Raw genomic sequence first — 20,504 nt, forward strand, 5'->3', positions numbered from 1 at the left:
GCTTTCACGAGATCAGCAGCAGAACCAGAACTGGAATCCAGGTCTCATTACTTCCAATCCAGAGAGTACTTACTCCAGGACAGAATAGTGCCACTGGAGTATGTTCTGCCTACAATCAGGAAAAGTCCAATGTGTTCACCCTTTTCTAGGTGTTTTCCACTCTAGATTAAAGATTAAACAACTTTTTTCCCCTAATACAGTTTTAAAGTACCTTCCTCCACCCTTTGTACAAACCAATTTTAGCTACTACTGATCAAGGGTTAATAGCATAACTCAATTATAACTAGTTGCTATTCTGGTTAATGCACTAAGCACGAAAAGCCACTGGCTTCACCTCAGGCCATTCAAAACTTTATGGTTAACTACTAAGCACAAGAGATCCTTCTGAAGTGATGCTTTAATTAACACTGTAGCACACACAGATGTGAGCATTTTGGCTTTCAACTTACTCCACTTACTGTTGTCAAAGGTTTCAAAACAGGTTTAGCACAAGATACTTTTTATTATAGCAGTTAGGTAAATTTATTTCCAGATCTTTGTGAGGAATTTTTTTCTTGTCTAGGCTAATCTGAATTTTACTGTAGTGATAGTAAGAGGTAGCAGTTCCAGTAGTTCTAGCAAACATTGGAGGACCTGTTCTCAATTTCCTTTTGGAAGCATGCTGAGGGGTTAAGTGTAATAAATGAAACTATGGCAAAAATACTTAACCGATAAAGAAAACTTAGGGTAGCCTGTGCATGCAGCTGACTAGTATCTTGCAGTTAGCTATGTCATGTCACAGACCTCTACATAGCCAGATACAAAGTGTGCGCTAAGGTGAAAAATCAGGTGGACATTTCAATCAGGAAATTCTGGTTTTTTGTTCCAAAGCAGGAGCCCTGCGCACAGCACAAGAATGCCAACTCCAGGCACATCAGTGACCTAATCCAGCTCCGTGCGTGTCCCCCCACCACCCCCTGCAGGTAGCCTCAATGCTCTTCATGCACGGACTTGCACATGCAGTCTGTGGCTTCCTGCCCTTCTGTCCCAAAGCCAGGAGTGCCTTAAACAACTTAACGCAGGTCTGGGCGATGGGGTAAGTCCTGGTTGCCACATAAAATACATCCTTAAGTAGGCAGCATTACCTGCAGATTAACTAAAGGAATTAGTGTTCTACAAACTGCTAGAAGTAAAATTAAACTTTATTTAAAAATTCTTCTAATATAGAAAACGAGAGGAAACATAGGCAACAAACTAATGCCCACATTTCCATCTCATTACATGAGTTACTGTATTTACAGCTTCAGAAAGGAGCTCTGGCAGAAGGTACACGTCCTGCTAATTATGGAGAACTACAAACAACAATACATTGTACAAACCTGACATAACATTTAAGGTTCATTGCAGGAAACAATTAAATACACTTGCTAAGACAGACAGCAGAAGAGCACAGACAGGTGTTAATTCATCCCGACTTCACCAAGTGTTCTGTACAGCCTAAACTACCAGTTTGAATTCCTTCTCACTCAAGAGTTCTCATAACTGTGGCGGGAATTGCCACATGTTACATTAACAGGTTCATTTAGCATGATTTGGAGATGTCAGCAATCTGTAAAGTAAAAGGTAACATTACTGAACCATTTCTATCATAACTTTACTTTCTGAAGAATTTAGGAAAACTGAATAAAATCAAAGCAGTGAAAAAACATGGAATATATTGTGCTGAACTCCATGTGTCCATAGGCAGCATAACAACTTAAGGCCCTAATATTTTTTCAGTGTTAATTTTTGCTCGTGGCTTCACAGTGAGTGCACATATGGAATGGCAGAGGATGAAGGTTTTGTTTTAACTCCCCTGCCCCAAAATTGAGCTAGATGTCTGTGTATGTGGGCCTTTCTGATGTTCATACTGTAGGAAGTGAAATACAACAGGCAAACGCTGTACTTCAGACTGTGTTCTCTATACATACATAAGTTTTTACACTATCTACAAAACAGTGATTAGATGCTTCTGTTTAAGTTCTTGCTACTCATTTAAAAATACTAGAGAAAAAACTGTACAGTTTTCTAAATTACATCTTTAGAAGAATAATTTTTTTTAGAAGTTCATAAAAGACTTCATGTTTGTTTCTGTAGAGAATTAAATGACAGGACAAGGAAGATTAGAAATACGTTGTTCAAATCAAGTTAGACAGACCAAGCACTTAACAGAACATTATTTGTAAACGGTAAACTTCTAGTTTTCTTTTCAACTTTACATATGCATTTGAAAATTAGGAAGAACTTCAGTTATGAGGTCCTTGTTTTAATCTCTGCTACATACAAAAGATACTGAAAAGCAAAAACTATTAAATAATTTAATATACAAGTGTAGTTAAAAAGCACTGTACATTGTAACAAATGTACATTGAATTTTAGAGATAGAAAAATCGCCAAGTTATTTTCAAATTTACATGATTTGTGAAATTCTGTAATGGCAAGAGGACACAGGAAACAGCAGAGTTCTGAACTCCACAGGGTTGTGGGATAGTTAATGCCTCAACTCGACAACTGCAGCCGAGTGCCTTCTACAAAAAAGAAAAGAAAAAACCTCCAGGTGAAGCTGGCTTGTCACAGAAACTGGGAATCCCCAGGTTGTTCTTCCTAATTTTACAAGTTCAGCCACCACATTTAGTGAGTGGTTCCTATTAAGAACCTGAGAGCACTAACATCAGAAGCAAGCAGGCAGCCTTTCCCTTAAGTACTTCCTTCCCTCCTGAGAACAGACTGGCAAGAGATTTGAACTACGAAGCAGCCTAGTTTGCACAGAAGTAATGACAGCGAGAAGCCAGAAAACAGCCACTGCAAACCATTTTCCCGTAACGCTCGATCTCAACTCTGCAAGTCCCCGAGCTGAAAGGTCAGGGAGATGCAGCTACCTGAATGAGCACTAGCAGACATCTTGCTAGCTGCAAAACGTTTTCTTAAACTAAGCCCAAACCACAGCTCTCTAGGTATCTTTTTAAAAAACATTGCCTTATAGAAGCAGCGCTTTTTGACTAACATTTAAATTAACTTATTATAGTTGCCATGGACATTTGAATAATTAAATAGACCCAGATTGAACAAAGATTTTAAAAAGTGCTTGGATTATTAGAATGAGACTAGCAAATTTTGAAGTATATTGGTACTATCATCTTTTTCAGTTACTAGACATTCCCCAGCTGTTCCCACTAAAAACTTAAGAGCACCATCAAGAAAACGGCCATTATATTTAGATGCTTAAAAACAGGAACTGAATTCTTGCAACTACTGAGTGGCTTACGGGGGGTCTTCAAGGGAAGAGAAGAGCCAAAGAGAAATAGTTCCCCATACCAAAGGGAGGCTGGTGGGTGCTTAAAAAGAAAAGGGAGAACTTTAAAATAGTCCGTGTGTTATCAGCATTCCTAAGGTGGGATTTACCTGATCGCTTCTGATCAAAACCCAAGCAGGCGACAGCAGTTCAGACAACGCAATTGTTCTGTCTCTCATGGACAGATGCCTGCAGCACAGCGCAGGGGCCTCAGAGACCAGCAGTGGAAGGAGCACGAAGCGACCCTCTCTTGGCTGCAGTCGAGGCCCTGCGAGCGGTGTGCTGCCCCCAAGGCTTCTGGCGCGGAGACAGGCTCCTGCCCCAGTGCTGCGAGCCCGGCAGCTTCCGCGGGAGGGCTGCAGCATGCTGACCGTAAGTTCTGCAATTCAAAGAAACAAGCCATCTAGGGTACAAGAGCCGTATTCAGGACGGATCGTAAGAGCCAGGTGGCAGACAAGAAATACTTTATCTCAAAGAATGACACTGGCAAGTGATACGGAACAGTAACCATCTGCACAAGTCTATCAGAAGCATAGATTCTCCCTATATTTGATATATCAAAATACTCTGCCAGCTAACGGACCTCACAGATTTCTTTCCTATTCTCAGAGTTCTTAAGGAACACACGAGACCTTAAACTGTATTGACGTTTGTTTCTTGCAAACCCAGTAATAAAAATTCTCTCCTTATACTGATGCGGAGGCCATGTTTTCCTTGTTAGAGATTTTACAAGGCCTAAAATTCACATGGCTTCTGCAATAGTAAGTTTCTGAGAAAAATAAGCACTGCATGTTCAGTAGAGGAAGCGTAAAATCCTATTTTGGTACTTGGACAAGTTCTTGTCCATTTAATATTCAATGGTTCAAACTGAGGGGTTTGAATTATAAAAAGCAAGTGTCTGTATGACCTATTGCTAGACAAGGGACAAGATTTTGAGAAAGAATGGCCATTAAAGACAGATTTCACAGTATTCCTTCTAGAATAAGTCCTAAAGGCTTGAGGGGTCAAATATTTCCTCTTAAATATTCTCTTCCTCTCTCAAAAAAAGTAATTACAGAAAGCCCTACTTCATCTAGCAGATTCCTTTCCCCTCCCCCTTTTAAGTTGGGAGATAAATATGCAGAGCTACCAACAGAGAAAAACAGCTTTATTTGACCCCACGAACCTCACAAGCTTTACAACACACTACAATGGACTGGCACAAATCTTTGCTATAAAGCTGCTGAGACTTCAAGGAATTAGCAATTCCCATATGGTTTTCTGTAGGACAAACTTGGGCCATATCTCTCCTATTTTGAGACAGCTGCAGAGGCACAGGCAAATGCAGTGAGACTTCACAGCTGGAGAGTTTAAAAAAATGAGATAAAACAAGAAAGCTAACAGAAAGCTTGGAAACTTAAGATTTTGCCAAATGCAAGACTATGGTTTAATTTTTATCATACGCCTCTCACTCGTGTCAGACCTGGGTGGTAACGACGCAGTTTAACACTCACTTTAATAATTTGTAGAAAGATCAGTAAGGCACAGATGCTGCCTTGCCTTGGTGAGGCTGCAGTGAAGATGCAAAATGCAGTTTCCTGCTTGCTTGGCCTACGTTAGGACTAGATAGGAGGATGATAAATTTGCTCCTCAGGTACCAACCACCACATAGTAACAGGGATGGAGAGAGCTGTGGTTCTACCTTACCCTGGGGGGTACTGGGCATCATTGCAGGAAGGTAGAGGGAAGACCCACATAGGGATGAAGTGGTGGCACGTATCACAGATTCATGGGCCTGACTGAATGCAGGACACAGAATCTGCTCCTCTAACAACAATGTGAGCCTGCTCCGCTCAGCCTGGAGTCAATCCGGAAGAACCCAACATATTCCCATGCCTGCAAACACCCCACCCGTCAGAACTTTAATCTCACTGATCTCATTGTTACCTTCATTGCGAGGCTACAAAAAGCACTGGCAATAGCTTACAGACAATGAGAAGGAACGAATATCATCTCAGAAAATAAATTTTGAATTTTTGGGGCACCCTATAATCAATCATGATTTAATCCAATTGTTCCCAGGAGTAGAAGGGCACAGAAAATATTAAAAATGGCATGCATCGTACTTCAGGGAAGGTTTAAATACTAGAGTACAACTGGTATGCCAAAGTCCTCTTAATTTTCTGTGACAATTTTTAAAAAGCAGGTATCTAACCAATTTAAGGAACAAGTGTCCTTTGGACTAAACCTTAATTCTCAATAAGAGGAAAGCAGATTAAAACCAGAAGGTATATATATACACACTAGCTGTATATTCACACACATTATGTAAAAGCAGCTTAAAATGCCCTTCTCACTTTGCAAGTCTATGAAATGTACATTTTCTTTATGCAATCCGTTTCCTACAAGGCCCTCGCTAGAAGAGGAATATGCTGGCTTTTCTCTGAAGAAAAGATTTTGCATGAATTTTTCTCTTTTTGGCATTTTTTTTAACGCACTGTCCTGATAGTTATTCTGTTTCACAGGAGACTGGCCAGGCTGGTGGTGGGTCCATTCTGTGCCTGGAACTGTACAGGAGGTGGTCCATCTGTCCACTGAAAGATAACAAACAACATGAAAATCCTACAGCCACTACCTGGGAGGGGAGGAATCACAGCAAGGCCAGAGGAAGGAGCTCACCATACAGACATTTACTACACTGAGATAATTAAAGGTTTCATCACGGGAAGTTGAGTATCAGGTTTGACTTTGTTTTACATGCCTGGAGTTCACATCCCTTGAACAGTATTTTGCTCAAGCTGCAGCTACTCCACATGCCCATCATTCCAAACCTAGCTGACTACTCCACTGAATCCAGGATGAATAGTAATCAAGTGAAAACATTTCCTGTTCTTACAGGTAAAAGTTTGTTTCTCCAAACAAGGGAAGCAACTTGCACAAATGATATTATGAAAGACAAAGCCAAAAGCTAGATGTGCCTTTTTGAGCCTATTATACACTATAGCCATAGTGTATTTGAGGTCCTAAGAAAACTGTACCTTAAGGCAATGGCTATACAGGTATAAAATGGGATTTTAACTAGAAATTCGGAGAGGTATACAACAAGATTTATATGTAAACAGAGGAAAACTTAAAAGCGTATTTTTAGCAGCATTCCTCAGAACAAGGTGGACTGGATGACCTAACCATGAAAATTAAGCCCAAATGCCTAGAAAGTTTCTTACTTTCAAAAGCAATAGTTATCACCTAAATGAACTGGCTATTTGCTACAAAAGCCATTAAAAATAAACTCTGGAGTACCAAGAAAAGAAAACATGTTTAAGAAACAAAGACTTTACTTACCAAATAACCTTTATAAAAGTTAACTAATTAATTGAGTCACACTTCCTTTTCCTGTTATCAGTCCAGTTTAAATACTAGGAAGTAGACTGAATTTTGGCAACTCACTGAGAAGTGTGCTTGGCAGATGAAAGTAATAGTAAAGGAAAGCAAAGCATGTTATTTTGCCTCAAAAATGTTGCATAACTTTAGGATGAAGCCTGCTTACCGTGATTAGATTATGTTCTGGAAGACTGCATGCTTCAATGTGGTCTTGAAGGAGCTGCTGTGAGAAGTTCTGATGCATCTGTGCTGCTTCATGTGCATCCATAGCATTTCCACAGGCTTTGTTCAGGTCTGAAAAACGAGAACATCTGCTCATAAAGAAACACTATGTTTGTTTTTAACTAACCAGCTAGTTTATCTGAAGAGATGGTTCCACTGTGTATTTGGTGATTCAATCACTTAAACTGCTAATACGCCAAAGTCATCTCACTTTGGAAGAATCAACATCTCCTTAAAAAATGAAGGGCATGTGGAAAACCTGAAGTCTTCCCTTTTCCAATACCATTGTCAGTGCGTGCTGCAGGATTTGTTATTTCATTTCCAACCACTAAAACCCGCGGTTCTAGGAGGAGGCGGCGGCGGCCAGCTTCGCCCCGGGAAAAGCCCCCGGGCACTTTCTTCGGGCTTTTTAGTTTGCAGCACCATCTAGTGGGGACGGGAAAGACTCGCGGATCTCTCACCGCAGCTTCACGGTTTGGCACGACGGGTTTCCAGAGGTCAAGCAATACTTTCGTTGCGAGTCCTCACTTTTCTAAGGTTTCAGAAACCTGCTGCTTCATGTAAGCTGAACGCTGGTCCTCGTGTCTTGTTTTCTGCGAGATTTACTCACAAGTACTAGCTCAATCAGTGATAAGACCGGTAACTAATTAAGCATCGCAATTTCAGCTAAAAAATTTTAAGCAGCATAGTGTGGTGGGGACAGACTGAGACACTGCACCTTCTATCGACGGACGGGGTTTGCACAGCAGAGCCGCAGCGCTTCGTCTCCTGCCAGTTCTACTCTTCCCTCGCAAGAAACTTCAGAAAGAGGCTGCTGATTCCGCAGAACCATCACAGGCACTTTCTGTGTGCATCCTCCCGAGCCTGCCTCCCTCGAGGCCAGGATTCAGCTTCCGCCTCAGATGCCCACCATCCTGTGCAGCACATGCACCACCTATTCTGTTACTCCAGATGAAGCGTCTTTTCTTCAAGAGCAATTAGTTCTTCCCAATTAGTTCTACAGGGAAAGCTCACTGAATTCAGAGCAAAATGGAATCCGGCATCTCTCGCTGTTCATGGGCTGCTAGACATAACAGTAGGCAACAGCAGCTGAACAGAAGATGGTATTTCATCTCTAACAAATTCATCATTGTCTACTACCAGCACATTTTGTATGTGAGCTACCATTTTGAAATAAATGAGAAAAGTATTTCAATTGCCTGCAAGCAGTTTTGTTGCAAAGGCACCAGCAAAGCAGCAGAACATAAGCCTGGCCCACAGTGCTCAATGAATAGTACAGTACTTATAGTAAACATGACAATTTAATATAAATTGAAGCTGCGGGGTAAGTTCTTGGAAAAAGGGTAGAGTTACAGCTTTATTTTCTAGTGAAAGCAAATCAATTGCAGCATTAATGTTGACTGTCTGCCAAGAAGCTAGTCAATATTTGAACAAAGCATCCAGGGGCCTATGTAAGTCAGATTAAACAATATTTATGTATGATGTGATATAATAGTTGTCTTGTTATTTATTAAAGCTCACACACAGAAGCAAAGCCTAAGTGAAACTTATCAAATGTTTACTACAATGGGATCTGCAGTCAAAGCGAAGCACAGCAGTAGCAGAATAGATGCTGCACACGTGCGAAGCCTTTCCAAACAGCGACCAATTGAGCCCCATGTTTCACAACCTGCCTTCCCAGCCATGGCAAGAGGAACCCGACTGCCACCCCAGCACTAGCCACATGGAGATGCTGGACCTCTACATGGTGCTCCCCACCCAAGGTGCTTTATAGCCTACTTGAACCAGCAGCTGACAGGGATGCTAGAAATGCAGCCAAAATGGGATGCTGAAAGGGCTGAAGATCACTAAACGCAAAGAACTGTCTTGCACATCTATCAGTATTTTGTGAATACGGATGGATTCTTTTGTTTATCTTCTTGGTGAGTACTAGCATTGACAAACACCCCCACACCCAGTTTCCACCTATTATTAACAGGCTTTTTGCTGCTTGTTTTAAATACAACACCTTTTCCTAACTTACCTCTCAACAGAGCTGAAGACCACAGCTGCACAGACATATCTGGTATCTTGCTTGCAAGCTGCATGGCTGGTACTACCATATTATTACTTTCCTGGTGAAGAGCAGATATCAAGATAAGATGGATATTTTCTTTTTCCCTCGTGAATACATATTATATATAGGAAATGTGATATTTGTGACCTTAAGTTTGTCTACTTAAATCAGAATTGCTGACATGTTCTAGTTAACAAGTGGAAGTGTTTAAAAGGACAATAACCCAAACGGATCATCTAAACCTGTCTGGACTTTTCCTATATCCTAGGAATTAGAGTGTCTATGTTGTGCAAGATCATAGAAATAATTCATGCATACTGGCATATGGTGAGAATTAGAAAGAGCTTGTATACACAATTCCTTCTAAAGCAATCCAGTTGAATGATGTTATTTCTCTTTTATTCTGGCTCCTTTTTTCAAGTGATTTCAGGCATTATAGAAACACACACTTCTAGAACAGACTTCAAATACTACCACTTTGTTAGCATTACTAAACGTGGAAACTGTAACAAGAGAATTACGCAAGTCAGTGAGCTACCAGCTTTTGGTGGGATATCAATAAACAAGCATTCTTAAATAAAATTAACTTAACAAAACCTCCTCATTTTCTTTGGCAAATGACAAATTAAACAATTACAGTTGTAATACCAGAGACAGTAAAGGCTTACCCTGTGATTCCCTAATACATAGAATATATGACCCAGGAGTACAAGAGAACATGCTGTTAATCGATTCAAGTCTTCTGCATTTGACATTTTCAGTGTCTCTCGCAAAAATCGTCTACCAAAATAGAACAAAAATAAAGTGTCCTTTTTAAAATAATCTACTCTTCTTCCAATATGCAAGAAACATCATTAATAACAGAAACAATCCAGTCAGCAACTATTAGGACTTGGGGATAAATGTGTCCTGTAGGTGACCTTAAACAAAACACTTCATTCCCATACCTCAGCTTTCTTGTAACTAAAATGACTACGATACAGATCCCTCCTTTGAGGGAGGAATCTTCCTCCTTTGGTTTCAGATGTACCACTGGAGAACACTGCACGAGTATTACTATTAATGTTCAAAATTTTAAAGAGATTTAAAAACAAACAGTTGTATGGTATTTGCCGTAAGTAAAATATCAGACTGACTAAATCCATATGGAGAAGATCTGGGAGGTTTGAAAACAGGCCTCTGGGTTTCCATTTTTATTTTTAAAAGCTTGATTTATTTTTTTCTTTTTTTCTCCCACCTTCCAAGTGCACTGATTTATACTCACTTTGCCTCATTGTATCTTCCTTGAAAGAAGGAGAACAGACCTCGGATGTAGAAAGCTGCTGCTCGAAGACAGTGAGAGCTATGGACGGACAAAGCAATGCATTTAAAACTATGCATTGTACAGTGATATAATGGATTACAGAGACAGATTTCTACAAATTTGCCTAACAATCAAATCCCCAAGCAAAACGTTTTATTTGAGCACGGTCAGAACTTCTGCCTTGAAAATAAGTTATTTGTTTTGTTTACTATTCTTTTAAAAAAGCATGCTACAAATCCAGTGTTACCATCACCAATGCAACATCGGCATGTAGAAAGTTTCTGGTACTCTCACCTCACAGGAAAATTATGGTCTGGATTTATCCTTTCCAATAAGCTGTAAAGCTATGAAGTGGGGAAAAATACATAAATCAGTGTTTCTCATATATACAAACTTATAGTACTGATAGCAAGTGTTTTTGCAGGAAATGCACATAAAATCAAAATGATGCAGCTCACTACAAGCACTAAATTTACTTGGATTGGTCAGATCATAGCACAAACATTCCAACATTAGGAATTATTTATATTTTAGCCCTAAAGAAGAATATCAAGTTTTATATGAAATATGCTTTCTTAAACTTTAAAAAGTTACTATAAAATGTTTATATCTCTGCAGAGAACTTTTTAATAATCATTTAGCTGCAGTGTTCAGGACTCAAATGTCATACCAGAGATCACCTAAGCACAAAATGGTTAAATTCATCAATTTACAGCCTATTCACAAGGAATTTGCAAGCACATCTCTGAAAAGTTGCTATAGAGGTATCAGACATGTCATAAAAAATGTATACAACTTCATTTTTATATTAACATTTGTTTCAAATACATTGCTGAATAAAAAATGAACACACAATTGCATATATCTATTCTTGGGTAAACATTTAGTTACATCTTGCTAAATTTTAATGTAATCTAATAAAACTCTGAAAAGACGGTAACTAAAGTAAACAGGTTAACTGAGTAAGTCTCGACTACGGAGTTAACAACACGCTGCATTAAGAATTTAGTTTTCATTCCCATTGTCATAGAAAATTCTCCGTATAATCCTGAATACTCTGGTGGTTTGCAGCTAAGTCAACTGATACTACTGGCATCTTCCATGTTATTTGACACTAATGTGATTAACGAGCTGGCTAGCCAGACAAAGCACCATTATTGCAAAAATGCACAAAAATAATCCAAGCACAGTAGTCTGCTTCTTTCTTAGAAAGTTCTGACTTTTAAAGCTACAGACAGACGCCAGCAAGCAGCTTACCTCTTGATGCCGGTTGCCTTCCCTGATGTACACACTGGCTAAGTTTGTCACAATAAATGCCCACAGTTCTTGGTGTGTAGTGAGCTAAAATAAACAATACACCAATAGCACAGTATAAATATTTTTGCATCTAACCATGAGTGGCTGACCCTATCTTTTCCTCTAATACACAACAAATGAAAAAAAAATCCACAGCTCTGGCATCTGATATGAGCTATTAATAGGTCCTCAACTTGTATCATCTTCAGTGTAGAGAAAACTGAAATGATATAAGCCCTGTGCTCCAGCTCCTTTTACGTAACATTGAGGGCAACTCAAACCCATACAGAAAGTGGCAATGTTAGGGCAGTGAGTGTTTATAAGAGTCCTCTTCCTGAATCTGCATTTCCGCTTCCCAAAAAAGCTCTGTGGCAATCTATTCAGGTCAGGACATCAGACAATACTGCTGACTTAGCGTGTATAAATAGCTAGTGGGAAGGCGCAAAGAAGATGGAGTTAGACTCTTCTCAGTGATGCCCAGTGAAAGGGCAAGAGGCAATGGGCATAAATTGTAATACAGGAAATTCCATTTAAACATTAGAAAAAGCTTTTTTACTTATGTTCACCCTCTACAAATGATCACCCTTATTTAAGGATCAGGTTGCCCAGGCAGTTTGTAGAGTCTCCGTTCTTGAAAATATTCAAAATCTGACTGGACATAGTTCTGAGAAAATTGCTCTAGCTGCCCCTTTGAGCAGTGGGGCTGAACCAGGTGGTCTCCAAAGCCCCTTCCAACTTCAGCCATTCTGTGATTCTGTGACTCAGATCATGATTTGGAGGTAGCTCACACAGCAATTGCAGCAAGTCCATCTCCACACCGAACAGCCAGAGTAAATAATTAAGGAATCAGATCTTACCCTCAATGCTGTAGTAAACTGTGCTTCTGCATTGTCCATGCAATTAACAGAAATGCAGTAGAGCCCCTGTAGAAAACAAGATAATTCTAAAATTTAGTATTTTAGTACAACCATAGCAAGCCTAGAATGCAAGGAAAAAAGGCCTCCATATAAACACAGATATCTTAGAACATTAATAGGGGAAAAAAGTTAACCAACAAGTTTTATTTTGTTTGGTTGTGGGAAAATCAAGGTTGTATACAAACAGCTTCAAAACAGTATATGCATGTAAAGGCTAATTGCTTGAAAAAAGTCACTTAACTTCTTGTCATATCCAAATATCATCGCTAAATAAAATAAAATCTTCCCCTTCCCCAGTTCCCGCATTATATTGTCTTGAACATGCACAGTCTAAATTGTGTACATTTATCTTACATATTAATTATTATTATGCTAGAATTTGCTTTTTTAAAGGGAGATTTAAGTATTTAACAGTTAATGCTAAGTGCTAGTCCCCATAGCACTAGCAATCATTGAACTAGACCCCATTGCTCAGCAGCAAATCTGCTTGAGATCTGCATCATTACGTTCTCATGAGTTACTGCTGATTGTTCAGTATGAATCTTAGTTCTCCAAAGAGTTAAAGTTTACTACTAATCATATACACTTACTAATAGAGTGTGCAGTTGGGCAGCATGATTAGAAAACAGTCTGGGAGACTGCTGGCAGAGCTGACAGACTTGTGAAATCTGTTAGAAAAAATAGTATTTCTTTTAAAATACTCTTTTCTTCATTTTATTTAATGCCCTATATCCTTCTACCTGCATCATACAAGTCATTCAATACATTTCAATGATTGGTTCAAAAATTCATGAAGTTACGCTTCTTCGTTAAGATCAGAGGCTATACTTGCCTCAAGCTGAGGTACACACACTGCTCCACACATACTTTCCCAAACAGACACGCACGCTCAACTATCTGCTTTGTAGCAGCTCCACCATACGGTGGCACCACCTGCAAACAAAGTCACAGATTGCTTCAAAAACGCTCACAATCTGAGTTGACATGAAATAGAAAAACTGGAATCAAAATCTTCCAGAGGATTTTTGGTATTTGTTTGTAAAGAGTATTACAAGCTATAACCAATGACAGGCTAATTTTTCCTTTGAGAACATTGATGAGAAGGTTTAAAACAATACAGCAATTCTAAAGTACATCCTATAAATAAAGTGCAGGCAAACAGGAACTAAAAGATGACTGGGAGGACAGAACATAAGAGAACAGTGTCTCCCTTCTTCCTTCCTCAAAATTAAATGAGGCCGCACAGAGCTGGAAGGCTTTGGGAGTGGACAGATAACAGAAATCTCCTCAAAAATGAAGAAATAATTGGATGAATAATTGCATGAGATAAGAACACTAAGAGGAAGTAAAAGAAAGGGGAAGAGTTAAAATCCACTCCAGTTATGAATCTGAGGGATAGGGAGATGACACCAGTGTCAGAACACGAAAAAGGATCGGGAAGAAGGTGTTAGTTTTAGCCACTGATTAATTATTGCTAATTCCATGAGCAAATCTGGTGTTCTCAAATGAAACATGGAAGGAAGCTAATTCCATGGCTTCAGAACTGCAGCTTCCTGAGCACTGTATCAGTCAGTAGTTTAGCACTGCTGGAATTGCCATCTGAGCCCCAGCATCCTCCTCATACATGAAATTTCCATATTTTTTAAGTTATTTTCACACATATTCATGAACAGGGAGATGATCAAAACAATTTACCTCTTGCAATGCTGTGGCTTTGTGTCCTGTCACAAGCCGACACATGATAATATGTTCCAACAAAATAACTTGGAAAGATGACAAGATGGGACTGCAGTCCAACACTAAAGAAAGGAAATGAAGGTAATTCAACAAGCAAAGTTGAGACAACATTAGCCTCCTAACTATCCAGCTTCTGCTGTACTCAGCTAGCTTCTCAAACTGCAGGTAGTTTAGCATGAGAACTTTGTGTAGAAATCTAGTGGTGTCTTTTGCTGAATCATGTGATGACAAGAGTCAGCAAAACTGCCCAGCTCCTTCTCCATATGTCATGGGAAGGATGGCACAGGTTTTAAAAGAACTGATTCCCAAACTAAGAGCAGGAGTCTGAGCACCACTGGAGGAAGAACTCTTTGGAAACACGCTTGTTTTAGAGAAGCAGAAACTTCTACAACCAAGTACACAGAAAACTAGATATACAGTAAGAAAATGCATGCACTTACTGCCTAATTTACCAGGTTAAAAAAAAAATAACCCCCTCAAAACTCCATTTCTGGATACAAAATTAGAACAACAATCCAGTTTTAAAATAGAACAGAATTCTCAGCTGCAGCAGAAATAGGCTACAGGTAAGGTGCTTTTTTTTTCCCCCCTTTAAATCGGCACCAAGTAATGGAATCTTGCAGCATCAGCTAAACTGTAATCCTTATTCTTACTTTTTAGCTTCTCTAGCTGCATGAGTGCTTTGTCTGTGTACTTCTGAGCCTTCTCCAGGTACCCTGCTTGCATGGAATGCATCACTGTCACCTGCCAGAGGAGAAGGAAAAAATACAAAAAATTATCTTTGCAAAAAAGCAAGGTTTGGGGGTCCATACAATTCCTCAATAGCAGCTTTTTAAACTGAATCTTGACATCACTTAGGAGTACAAACATATTCAAGATATAGGGCAAGTTGTTTTAGAAATGTAAAGTCAGAATTGCTCCTCTGTTGGTAAAAATAAGCCAATATTGCTCTATATCATAAGAGCTGATTTGACTCTATTTGACTTAGATATTAAGAGTAACATTCCAGTTTCCAGGCTTCTTGCACAATTCTTTCAAACACCGACACCACTGAAAGCAATAGTCTCACAGATGCCATAGTAGCATTTAATTATTTGTGTAAAGTGTAACATAAAGCAGCATATGGTCTGCAGAATTTCCATCACTGATGGTTATAAGTAATATTTAACCAATTATTCACTGATTAGCAGCACATATCAAGCAAAACAAAACTGCTCACCAGGTATACAAGTACACACATGTGTTCCTTGGGCAACCAGTGAAAGAGATCTGCAGGGTTGCTGGGTAGAATTTCATCATCATGCAGAGTGGATATGGTCTGAATACACTGCTGAAGCTGTTTTAGGCATGGCTTCACACTTTTCACCTGTAAAAGATGATTTGCAAACATAACTGCTGTATCCCAGATGGCAAATGGCTGAAAAATTTAGCTGAGAAAACACGCCAGACAACACATAATCCCCACATTCAAGAAGTTAGTTAATACATAAATCACTATACTAGCATCACAAAACAGTGACCACTAAGTCTGTTACAGGATTAATAATAATTGACCCGTAATATTTGCAAATACGGCCAATGAACACTCAAAACACTTTTCAAAATCATACGGAGACTGGTATTCTCCATAGGAATCATGTGCAAAGGAAGAGCAGCTGCCGTAATTTTACATGTATCAAACTAAGCCTTTGCTTGAAAAAGAAATGAATGCCCTGTTGCTGCATGTTTTCATTTCTTACTCCCCATTTTGTGATCAAAATCACAGACAAATTAAGCTCATTAACAAAATGCAAGGCCTAGCAAAAGAAAATCCTCAGAAATTACCTTGGTGTAATAATTAGCTACTTCCAAGGCAATAATCAGTTCTCATAACATGGCAACTACAAAGAAGTACAACTCACACCTACCTGCCCTGCATCCAGGTAATGTGTCACCTGTAGAACTAAAAAGAATACACGTAACGACTCTTTCTGGATGGGGTTTCCTTGCCAGTTTTCAACTATCTGCCCACAGAGGGTAAGGAGAGGGTGCACTTCCTGCAGCTTTCGTTCCATTAGAAGAAGCTGTGATTTAAAATAAAAATTCATTATATTTTGTGCTAAAGAAACAATTTTAGCACTCAGAACTACAGTAGAGCCCCAGGTAAGTTGATTTAAATAAAAATGGACTTAAAGGCACCCTTTGAAAGAGCATCAGGCTTTTTACGTGACTGTGAAGTCACATAAAAGAGCTCCAGTGACAAATTTCCACTTATCCCTTTTCCTTCCAGAAAGCACATATTTGTTGTAATTAATAAAGAAAATAAACCTCTGTTCACAAGAATTTCACATAGCAAAGGAATCCTGCTGTCTTTTGGCTTATTTTATACGTATTTTAATACTGTGCTTGCTTATATGAACAAAGCAGAGTATACAAATCATAGATAAGCATGCCAAAAACCTACGATTAGGTTGGTTATATTCTATTGCTCTGTAACCTGTTTTACACTCATTAAACAAGTATTTTATTAGAAAAGTATATCTAACTTACCATCCCTTTGCTTAGCAGAAACAGTGCTCTGAAATAAAACAAAACTGTGTCATATACACACACAAAGTTACCCAAACCACGACTGTAAGCAAAATGTCTGAGGAAAAATATGTGCCATTCTCCATTTCAAGGGTATTAGTCAAAATAGATTGAGGAACCTACCAAAGAAAGTAAATTTAAAAGCTAGATGGAACAGTCCAATCATTGTGCCAGGAATTAAAATCTAAGCCTCAGGTTTGTATCTAAGATTTGGATAATTCCAATTATTATAGTTTCTAAGGCCAAAGCCTGGATATCAGGAAAACTTTTGCTGACCAAGAGAGCATTCAGTTGGGGGAGGGGGAGGGGAGGGAAAGATCCTGGATAGTCTTAATGAACATTACTGAGTTTAAAAGAAAAATAGAAGAGTTGTGTATAGGAGAAATTCTCAGAGCTATGAGCAGATTCAGAAGTAGTGGGCTGCTTGTAAAACCCATAAAGCAATCACTGGCCACATCTCTAAATAAAATTAGAGCAAAACAAAATATTTTCTGTTGGAGAGGAAAAAAAAAAGTATATGGAACTTACCTGGTATATTCTGACCCCACTACCCGAGCATACTCTGCTCCAACTCCTAGAAGGTCACATGCAGATACTAAGTCTTTTTCAAGTGTATGTAGTTGCTGAAAGAAAAGAAAAAGGGCTATATTAGGTTGGCATTTTCTTAGCAAACTTGCTTAGCTTATTTATTTATTTATTTACTCTTGTGCTTTGCATGAGATACAAGTATCCAACTGGAACATTTAAAAATGTATCATCTGAACTTAGATCCATTCTCCAGGAATATTAGCATTCAAAAAAACCCAAATCTTTAACATTTCAAAGAAAATCTCTCAACTCAGACTCATATCACATAGAGTTGTTACAATTCATTTAGAGCGTGTACAGATCAGATCCAAAACAGGCTCAAATTCAGCTGTGGAGATTTACAGGATAGAGCCTGTTCTCTATCAGGAACGCCAGAGAAAGTCTGCAGGATACAATGTTTCAGGTCATAGGAAAAGGATGATGCAACCTCCAGACCTCTCAATACCCAACCACCACCACCACCAGCCTCCCAACCTTTTGTACATTTTCCAAACTCAGGTAGAAAGCCAAACGACTGTAGATGAAACAACGAGGCTGAGAGACACATAGGCTCCTCTGCTCAAGCAAAAGCCAAAAAGGAAATACCAAACAGAAAAGAAATTAGCAGAGAATGTCAGGCTTTGAGGAGGGATCTATTTAGAGGCACTGAGAAAAAAAAAACATTTAAGCTTCTTGTGAGTACTCAGGCATTAACTCATTGCAAAGTAAACATTTGTCCTTTAATCGATAGGAAAGGAAGGCTTCTCCACATTTCAGCATTCCTAAACTATACAAAAGAGCCCAGCAATTCCTTCTCAGGGAAGTCAGCCTGCTTGTTTAAGCTCATCAGTGAGAGAAAGACAAGTACAGCTGACCATTAATACAATCTTCAAAGATAAAATTGCTTGCCACCTATCTCTCTCTGATGGAAAGTACACTAAAGAGCAATTAACTCCCTCAACTTGTGTGTCAAACAGCTTAAGGCTCCTTAGGAACCTTCCCTGTCTCCTACAAAAGCAGCAGAGAAATGGCATAACCTGGAAAGACAGGCAACAGTTTGTCAGCAATAATCTGCTCCTCCTATTGATCAGTCTGTTTTCTGGATATGGTCTCCATCGTAACAACTTGGATCACTCAGGAAAAGTGGCACTTTAAGAACAGCCTAGTAATGTATCACTATTTCACAGCATGAACTTGACATCCAAGGTCTTTTTCCTTCAAAGAAGTACAAAAGTAATTAATTTTTAAGAACTATACAGATATTTTCCCAGTCAGTGTTACAGTAATATGACTGTCAGCATAAGTTACTTACTGCAAGTTGAAAAAGTAGTCTACAGTGCCAGTACGGAGTCTGCTGTGAGATCTGAATGGCTTTGCGTAACAGAGGCTTTGCAGTATCCACCGAATTCTGAAACAGAAACACACATCCTACTCAACATAAAAAACAGGCTACCAGGAACTTTCATCACTAAGAATAATAGCATTTAAACAAGATGTATTTTGTGCTGATCCCCATTTAAAGTATAAGCAAAACAACTTGAAACAAGAAAAGTAACAAAAACAAATATTTAACATGTAGAATCACACACCTACAACTGACTCAAAGTTTGCTTAAAAGTATTAGTTGATCAGCTCTTTTGTTCACTACTCTCTCACACACAGGAAAAGAAAAAGGTACAGAGAAGGCAAACATTTGTTCTACAGAACGCAAAGACTAATTAAAGCTTTTTTAGAGAAAAAGAACAGAAATAACCAAGAACAGGAAAAGAGCCTCAAAAAAATTCTATTTCCTCCTCTTCCCTAAATTAGCCTGTCAAGCACTATTAGCCTAACAAGAGCTAAAGAAATGCTCTGGTTGAGTAAACTTGCTTTGCCACGAAAGACCAATACTGCAAGGGCAGCAAGTGGCAACAGCAAGAATGAAAAACTGAAAGTCTCTCAAATTTACATTGTAGCGCTCTATAGCTACATTACACCTGACCTTTAAAAATGTGGTAACCCTTGGGGTTAATAGCTACATATTACTCTAAGATCAAAGACACTAAGATTGCGAGCAGCCCTTCAGTCCCAAGATCGGATGGCCCGCGACTGACAATCCCTGAACGCGCCACGGCGCACTCACCTCCTGACAATACAGTTCGGACAGAAGGCTCGCTGCCTCAAACTTAACATCTTCAAACTGGGGAATCTAGCAGCAGAGTTAAGCAAATATTAAGCATTGGCTACAACATAGCAACACTCCAACATCCCCCAAACCCTTAACAAGGAACAAGCATTCAGAAAGTAACCCACAACCACAGAAGCAGACTAGAAATGCCAGCCAAATCCCTATCCCCAGACTCTTATTCGCAGAGATGTTTTGTAACAGCGCCTGCCCTGCAAAAGCGAGCCGGCCAGGTTGCGACGCTCTCCTTCCAGGCGGCTGGGAAAAGGATACTTGCTGCGATATCAACCACTGCAAGAGAAGACAGTGGGTTAGTGTCGGCGCACCACAGGCCAGCCCTGCTGACAGCCCCCCCCAGCCCCCCAGCGCGAGCCCCACGCGGGCCCGCGGCCGCTCACCGCCTTCTCCAGGTGCCCGCGGGCCTGGTCGCCGTTGCGGGTGTGGTGGTAGAGAACGGAGCCGAGCTGGAGGTGGGTGCGGGCCTCCATGCGGGCCGGGGGCTTGCGGGGCAGCACGGCCTGCAGGCAGTGCACGCAGAGCCGCACCTTGGGCGGGCTCGACGTGCGGAAGTGCTCGGCCAGGCCCAGCAGCGCCAGGTACCACGACTCGCCCCCGGCCGCGCCGCCGCCGCCCGACCCCGACCCCGGGCCGGGTCCGGGGCCAGGGCCGGGCCCAGCGCCGGCACCGCCGGCGCCGCCACCCCCCGCGTCGCCCCTTCCGCCCCCGCCCGCCTCCCCGGAGCCCGCCGCGCCGCCCGCCGCCTGCTGCGGCTGCTGCTGAGGCGGCGGCTGCTGCTGAGGGGCCGCACCGGCCGCCGAGCCCGCGGCGCCCGCCGCCACCGCCGCCATCTCAGGGCCGCCGCGACAACACGGGCGGGGGGGGGGTGGGGGGGCGGGAGGAGGGGCGGGGCAAGGAGGGTGGGGCGCCGCGCGAGGGCTGCCGGGACATGGAGTCCGCCGCGCCGCCGCCCGCGCGGGGGCGCCTGGGAGATGACGTCCTCCCGC

The 20,504-nt window shown here is 40.7% G+C and overlaps 1 protein-coding gene across 1 annotated transcript; it reads right to left on the reverse strand.

Moving 5' to 3' along the window:
* Positions 1-1,163: 1,163 nt before the first annotated feature.
* MAU2 (MAU2 sister chromatid cohesion factor) lies at positions 1,164-20,348 on the reverse strand. The gene is made up of 19 exons (XM_062596121.1): positions 19,899-20,348; positions 19,774-19,791; positions 19,459-19,524; positions 18,649-18,744; positions 17,298-17,392; positions 16,731-16,758; positions 16,109-16,264; positions 15,421-15,567; positions 14,855-14,945; positions 14,160-14,263; positions 13,055-13,132; positions 12,405-12,470; positions 11,509-11,592; positions 10,546-10,595; positions 10,213-10,290; positions 9,617-9,728; positions 8,916-9,006; positions 6,837-6,964; positions 1,164-5,883 (listed from the first exon to the last, which is right to left on the reverse strand). The coding sequence occupies exons 1-19, from the start codon at positions 20,346-20,348 to the stop codon at positions 5,809-5,811; spliced, it is 2,013 nt and encodes a 670-aa protein (XP_062452105.1). The 3' UTR covers positions 1,164-5,808.
* Positions 20,349-20,504: the final 156 nt, after the last annotated feature.

This window comes from Rhea pennata, chromosome 27, assembly GCF_028389875.1.
Source record: "Rhea pennata isolate bPtePen1 chromosome 27, bPtePen1.pri, whole genome shotgun sequence".
Classification (NCBI taxonomy): domain Eukaryota; kingdom Metazoa; phylum Chordata; class Aves; order Rheiformes; family Rheidae; genus Rhea; species Rhea pennata.